We start from the raw sequence: 8,009 nt of genomic DNA, 5'->3' as shown, positions 1-8,009 counted from the left end.
TTTAAGACGCAGTTCCACTGATAGGAGTGACATAAAAAGGCGTGGGAACTTTACCTCATGCGTGGAGCTAAAAAAAAAAAAAAATAAAGCATAAACGACACAGCTGCTGGTGGGAGCCTAATTGTTTATCACCCCCAGCAACCACATGACCTTCTTTTGATGTCTTCAGCTACCTTTCGTCAGGGTCATGGCCTCACAGCCCTAGATTCCCTTAAGGGTTTTCATTCGTCTTTCCTTAGCACCCCACAACCCACCAAGACTTCTGGGTGTTCTCAGCTACTTTTCCTCACGATCGGAACTCTACATTCCTCGTCTACCCACGTGTGTTCTCAGCTACCTTGTCTTTGCCTGAGCACTCTTCAACCTTGTTTGGCCCCAGCTCATCGGAACCTTCTTCCACACAGTTCCACACTCTTTCTCTTTACCATCATAACCACATCCCACTCCCACCACCTTCATCTCTCTCCACCACACAGTGCTCCCCTCCTACACCACCAACCTGTCTACTTATCTACAACAACAAAAAAGAGAAATGCCCTTCTTTCTTGATCACCTTAATTTCCTCCCTCTACCAAGCAAGTGTTATTCTCCCTCAACCTCACCTCACGTTCAAACCTTACAATTCTCCTCGTCTCACCATCATAATATCTTTTTGTTCCTCCTTTAACTTGTTTCCCCTCTCCCATCTTATCTTTAGTTTACTCTCCCTGTGTACCCTTCTCTCCTAACCTCCCTGTGCCCGTATCTCTGCACCACCCCTCATCCCGTCCCTGCCCACCTCCCTGATGACAGAGGTATATAAGATAGTGTGGAGGTGAGGTGAGGCCTCAGACGTGTGGTGTTGGACCCCAAACGATGGCTGTAGTCCTGTTACTGCAGCTGTTGCTGCTGGCCGCCGCTGCCAATGCCAAGGGTGAGGCTGATATCGTCTCTTTTTGTCTTCTAATCATCTCTCCTCCGGTTTTCAGTGTCCTGTAATAGTCCTGATCTTCCTGAAAAGAGTTTGACTAGACTGTATGTAACACTTGCATGGATTTCCACCGTCATACTTAGATGAAATGTGTTATCTTGATAACTATGTCGTCTGCATCGTTGTTTTCTGATTTATGATCGTAGATCACGGTCCTCATGCCGTTAACGAATGTCCATGTTAGGCTTGGTATGGCAGAAGGATTTCTGAAGAGGATGACATTAATTACAGTAACATATTATGTACCATGACTGTGATTGGAGTGTAAGGCAAATGTACAAGTAGGAAGAGAAGAGAGTGGATGGTTCTAGGTGAAGGTTGGTCTGTTGCTGGAATATGTGATGTCACCATGGTTGTTCATTTATGTATATGGTCATGCAAAGTGGTAGCTTATATCAGGTAAAACTCGGCAAGTCACTACATCACGCGATTACTGTGTGGCCGTTGGCAACTCAAGTGGGCCGTTGTGACGTTTGCTTCCTTCTCTACGCCACGAAGCTTTGGATCACTAGCTTCTCAAGTCACTCTGAACAGCTACCACCTAACCCTTTTTTTTCCTAAAGCTTTCTCTAAAAACTTTTAAATTCATCGTCCATTTCTTCTTCCTTGCTTCTCTGTGTATTAGATCTATTTTTTTTTCATTTAATCCCTGACTTCGATAAGGACCTACGTTTCTAGTTGGAGCCTTGAATATATATATATATATATATATATATATATATATATATATATATATATATATATATAAAATACAAACCTCCAACAGCCAGGATCGTACCCAGGACCTCTGCGTAGAAGGCGGGGGCATTGCTGCTAGGATAGTTTAGTGTTCCCGCTTGCTACGCAGGGGTCCCGGGTTCGATCCTGGCTGTTGGAGGTTTGTACATTATATGGTAGTGCGCGTTCATATGCACTACATTCGTATATATATATATATATATATATATATATATATATATATATATATATATATATATATATATATATATATATATATATATATATATTCCAGTGTATTATGGCAGTTTATGACAGTTCTTCAGTGAAAATTACCTTTATATTGTACATTCAGCTTCAGGAATATAATATCTGGCTACTGTACCTACTTCCCTAATTGCTCACCCCAGCTGCATTGATATATTGTAATGGTATTTCACAGAAGCAGGGTATGGCACGGAAGAACATCGCGTTAGATCTTAACAGAGAATAATTTGTCAGTATGTGACGATAGTGTATTATGCTACAGGAATACATCATCAAAATGTAAGAGGATATAGGAGTGTGAAGTTATGCACTACCATACAAGCAACTGAGTGTTGTGTGTGGGTGTTTTGCAGCGACTGGAGGTGGTCGCAGCTGGGTGTCTTCGGTGAGGTGCTTCTCTCAGACGCAGCAGAATGGAGAGAATCATGAGTTCAACGACGCGGTCGTTCATTTAGCCGCCTTCGACCTGGACAACACCATCGAAAGCGTCAAGGTGACTGGCATGTACGTGAGTCCCGAGAATCATTTGCAGCACAGAGAAGTGTGAACCAGAATCTGGGGCGTTACACTGCCAAAGACACGGGAGGTCAGACGTATGTACAGCGACATCAGGGGGTCACACGGCTACTCTAACCCACTATGTCACTAAGCCAGTACATTATGTAGCCTGCGAAGTTCCAACTTCGGTCATTGTCCCACACATTACCTAGGTTTTGATTTTGTATCGGACTGCATTTAACCGTCAGTTTTCCCCTGTAGCAAAATTGGAAGAACTGAAAATACATTTCTGCAAATATCCATAGTCATCACAGGCTACATTTTGGGTAACTCATGTCCTCTTAGGTCTTAACATGGGCATTATTTCCCTCGGATATGGCAGACTTGTCCTGATATATCTATAACTTTCACCATATTCTTGAAGCGGATAAAGCGTTAGCTTCTGTTGTATACGAACAAGATATAGTTAATAGAATAGAAAAGATAACTTGTATTATAATACGGGGAATGCTTATTGTATGTATTGCTGAGAAAATAGTGATGATTATATTATGTTCAGTGTAATGGCCAGATTTTATTAAGGTAATTAGTCACATGGAAATGTTTTACAGTACAACAACAGTTTTAGTCACAGTTCTCATACATTTTCATCATCACAACTAAAGGTGTATCGTGTGTGTGTCTCGTCTTTACTTCTGTACTGTGAGAGAAAACATACTGTGGTTGATATGATCACCAAGCGAGCGAAAGGTCGCAGGAACACCTTACTTTTTAATATGCTCATAAAGCGAGTGTATAGATTCTCACAACTCTTCAGAATTATTCTCGCTCTATAGAGAAGCAGACGATACATGAAGCCAGAGTTTTACCCTGGCCACGTAGAGACACTGACATCACTCCTGACAGTTTTCGCCTGAGGGTTGGTGGTTCAGATTGCACCACTAGTATAAATCAAGTTAGCTTATTACTTTATTACCTCCGCTGAAGGATCAGTATAGTGACGTGAGCCAAAAGTTTCGTGCTTGAAAAGATGTACCCACTCAAAAATATTTTTCTTTTTCTCCTCAGAAAGAGGTCATAGGTCTATGAATGACAACTTGATTAGTAACAAACTAAGTGTGTCATATTTTTTCCTGGACGCTGAGCAAGACTGTGTGGATCAGGTGAGGTCTGGGATGATTAATGGGAGAAATCCATCTTATTAATTCTGATGGGAAAAAGTTTGAGTCGCTGCTGGTGCTGGTGAGACGAGAGGAGGTGAAAAGAGGGTAATGGGGTGCTTCTATAATGGGAGCAGTGTGGATCTTCCATGAAAGCAATATGTTGCTGTTAGAAGGAGAGAAAAGGTCGTGTTTATGGGAGAGACGGCCACATCAGTGACATGTTATTAAGGAATTTAAAGAAAGTAGGGAAATTAATCTGAGAAATAGAAATCGGTAATATGTGGATTATTACAGAGGAAAACTACACGTCTGTGGTGATGCCATGTACCTCTCACAGGTGGATATTCTACGACCACCCAGACTACAACACACACGAGGCCGGGAGGGTCTTCTGGGCATTTGGCATCGACTTCAAGGGCGACGTCCCGTATGAATACAGGAACATGGTCAGGACTCATTCTCGAGCGTAAACGTTGATTCAGCAAAATGTTCTTATGTAACGTTGACAACAGCAAATACTGTCATAAGATTGGTAATCTGGAACAGCTATAAATGATTTTTTTTCCACGAGCTCGTGTGATTTGCAAATCATAACCCCAATCTCAGTCTGACCTTACTTTGCTCGTATATGTGTGTGTGTGTGTGTGTCTCTTGCAGGCCACTTCTCTGAGGTATGCTGGCAGCCCATTCGAGTTGAACAAAGAAACATGGACGGTGTATGATGGAACGAGCTTTGTGGGCGACTATTTGTATGGTGTTGACGATGCTCCCGATCTCTCCTACATGTCCAATAAGGTGTCTTCCATCATTCTCACTGGCTCAAGTCCATGGACTGTCTATGAGTACGTCTCGACACTTATTATTATTGCAAAAAGAAAGGGGGATTTTGCGTAGAATAATTAGATATGTAGAGACGAAAAAAAACTTAGACCATTGATATGCTCAAAAGGTATTCGTTTACTGTTATGCATAATTATTACAAAATGAGAGGGAGATTTCCTTATTTTTCTTTGTTGAATAATTGGATATTTAGAAACAAAAAAGAATGCTTACTTTATGTTCAAAAGGTATTCGTTAATTGTTATGCACAGTATAAAAAGATATAGTATTTTTTATAGCGTAGCCTCTATATGCGTTCTAACCTCCCTGTCCCCCATCAGCGTTGAAGCCCCTTCCACACAGACACAGTCTATACTAAAATGACCTTTGGGGGGCTGTATTCAAACCCATCTGCCTGTCTGTGGATAGAAGGGGCTCAGATTCAAGGGGTAGAGCTTAAGAATCGAGGGATAGAGACGATTCTGTTAGTTGAAGACTATGCTTGTCTTCTATATCTGAAGTGGCAGCTTATAACCTCAATAGGTAAAGCTTACAGTCGACGGAGGCTATTAATTCAATTAGCTTCTTTGAAAACTAAAATAAAGAACCTACAAGAGAACTTTTCAGTTGAAAAAAAGTCATGCTTAGTTACCAGTATACACAGACCCCATTAGAAGTAAAGGACCGTGCATGAGCACCTCAACTTTGAATGGGTCCCCCAAAAATCTGTGTGTGTGCAGGAGAGGGCGAGATTCAGAAAGTCGAGCCTGTAACTCCTTTGTTGTAATATACAATGTTTCTCGTGGCAGTGGACCGGGTTTCTCGGGAAATCGCGTTTGCCTCATGCCAAACGCTCACGACAGCGGATCCTACCAGAAGCTGGACCTGGGTATCTACCCCGAGGTAAGAATCTTGCATTCATGTTTTCTCTAAACAAATATGTTGTTGTGTGAGAGGACTCTTGCCGGGTTTACAGGAGATACCAGGAGCAGGAGTGAATTTCAAGGTTTGTCTTTTACGGAAAGTCCCGCTTTGTGTTGCGCCAGGAACCGCAGGTATACATGTACGGATTATTAAGAAGTATATCTAAGGACTATGAAGTTCATATGTTAAGTTTTCTGGTTTTGAATTTGTATATAGAACTTTATCCATTTGAATTATACGCCTAACCCAGTGTATTTTGTTCAGCCAAGCTACTTCATGGGGAACAACCGCGTCAGGTCGTTGAAGAAGGGGTGCTGGTATAGCAAAGAAGTCGTGGGTGCCAAGTTAGAGGTCTTACAGCAGAACGCTAATGGCGCCATGGGCTATATCAAGATCTAGATGACGCCGCAGTCTCTTGCACGCCCCTTGATACGGATGAGATGGCTCGATCCAACACAACTCCCCTGGTTCCTCAAACTCTGATGCTTGTTTGGCTATGGATAATCTATCAGCTCTGAACACGCTCTTGCTTTACATGACTCTTAAGATCAAAACAATCATGTGCCCAAATCATTGACAGCCCATAGCAATTTCTCATCCTAAGGTGACTATTCTAATTTTATTAAAATTGTTCCTTCCTCGTTGTTTAAGGTTTGACATATTCCTTCCATAGCTGCCCTTGCAAGTAATGACATGCCCATGTCCTGTGTAGCTCTTCCACTGTCGTTGCACTTCGTCGGTATTTACCTTCCTTAAAACTGTCGCAAGTCGTCCAAGACTCCATCAGAATCTCGGACGCCACATCTTCCCTACCCTGGGTACCTCGTGACGAACGACAATAACTGTTATCCCAGTAAATCAGCTTTCATCTGTGTCACGTTATCTCCCGGTTCAGCCATGTATAACAAAACTGGGGCGCTCTGGACCTGAGTACATGGTGGTACCTCCAGTAAACACATGTAAGGGATACCTCCCACTGTAGCTACACCTGAGTATGAGGGATACATCCCACTGTAGCTACACCTGAGTATGAGGGATACATCCCACTGTAGCTACACCTCAGTATGAGGGATACATCCCACTGTAGCTACACCTCAGTATGAGGGATACATCCCACTGTAGCTACACCTCAGTATGAGGGATACATCCCACTGTAGCTACACCTCAGTATGAGGGATACATCCCACTGTAGCTACACCTCAGTATGAGGGATACATCCCACTGTAGCTACACCTCAGTATGAGGGATATATCCCACTGTAGCTACACCTCAGTATGAGGGATACATCCTACTGTAGCTACACCTCAGTATGAGGGATACATCCCACTGTAGCTACATCTGAGTTTGAGGGATACATCCCACTGTAGCTATATCTCAGTATGAGGGATACATCCCACTGTAGCTACACCTCAGTATGAGGGATACATCCCACTGTAGCTACATCTGAGTTTGAGGGATACATCCCACTGTAGCTACATCTGAGTTTGAGGGATACATCCCACTGTAGCTACACCTCAGTATGAGGGATACGTCCCACTGTAGCTACACCTGAATATGAGGGATACATCCCACTGTGGCTACACCTATAAGATACATCCCACTATACCGTACACCTAAGCATGATGGATGCATCCCACTGTAGCTACACCTAAGTATGAGGGATACGTCCCACTGTAGCAACACCTAAGTAAAGGATACTTCAACTCAGGTTGTAAGAGATGTGTTGCTCGCGGTACAACACACGTATATCAGTGTCATTTCACTATTGGATTTTACTCGTATCCTCTGAGGCTTCCTTTTCTTGCTCCCGACTCTTACATTGGTATGCTTCCTTTGGCCACCGTGACTGGCGTACACATTGTTGCTATCCCTTCCAGTTCCTGCTGGTGAAGTATTACCTACCAGAGGCGGTATTGAGAGTCAGTTCAAAGGGACAGGTGGACAGATTTTTGCTTTCTCGTGTGAAGTTATCTAATAAAGGAACAGTTAGATTTTATATCTTCTAGTTTTACTACACCTCGGGTCATGTCCCTGCTCGGTAAGTGATTGAGTCAAGCGAACTCCAATCGCCTTTATAGCATGTGAAGGTTGATTGATAACGGTTAGAGAGAGCAGTGAAGTCAGCCAAATAATTGAACCTTGAGACTGCTGGGAGTTACGAACGCAGGAAGAGAATTTCACATTTTTCTTGGCCAGTGACATAGGGGGGCGAAGTATCATGACGATCAATTCTCCTGTTGTTTTCCACGTATAATCTATTGGGAAGCAGCAGCAGCTACCATGTACGTGGCATGGGTTCAATCCTTAGCGGCAGGTTCATACACAGATCATAAGAGCTATCGTCAAAAAAAAGTGAAAATCTTTAATAGTCAACGCAGGAATTTGCCCATAAAACTTCCATTTTTTTTTATGTAAACAAGCTTGCTTGTAGCAAACATTCAAATAGCCATATGTGTTATGCGAACAATATGAATCTAATTATCATAAATAACAAAGGTAAAAATTTTCATATGTCTAAGAAAGACTGTAAATCGCCCACAGCTTTCAATAGCCAAACTCCAACAATAACGAGTCAAAAGCGTCTACCATTTACAACCCCCTATAGGTAGTCTTGTCATGTCAAGGGTATAGATGCTAATAATAAATTATTT

General features: G+C 42.4%; 1 protein-coding gene across 1 annotated transcript; it reads left to right on the top strand.

Moving 5' to 3' along the window:
• The first annotated feature begins 758 nt into the window (after positions 1–758).
• Positions 759–7,354, top strand: LOC139760093 (uncharacterized). The gene is made up of 6 exons (XM_071682916.1): positions 759–913; positions 2,308–2,458; positions 3,953–4,061; positions 4,273–4,457; positions 5,244–5,337; positions 5,623–7,354. Exons 1-6 carry the CDS (start codon positions 856–858, stop codon positions 5,755–5,757), a joined length of 732 nt encoding a protein of 243 aa, XP_071539017.1. The 5' UTR covers positions 759–855; the 3' UTR covers positions 5,758–7,354.
• Positions 7,355–8,009: the final 655 nt, after the last annotated feature.

This window comes from Panulirus ornatus, chromosome 35 (assembly GCF_036320965.1).
Source record: "Panulirus ornatus isolate Po-2019 chromosome 35, ASM3632096v1, whole genome shotgun sequence".
In the NCBI taxonomy this organism is placed as follows: Eukaryota; Metazoa; Arthropoda; class Malacostraca; order Decapoda; family Palinuridae; genus Panulirus; species Panulirus ornatus.
This window is presented reverse-complemented; position numbering and strand designations above follow the sequence as displayed.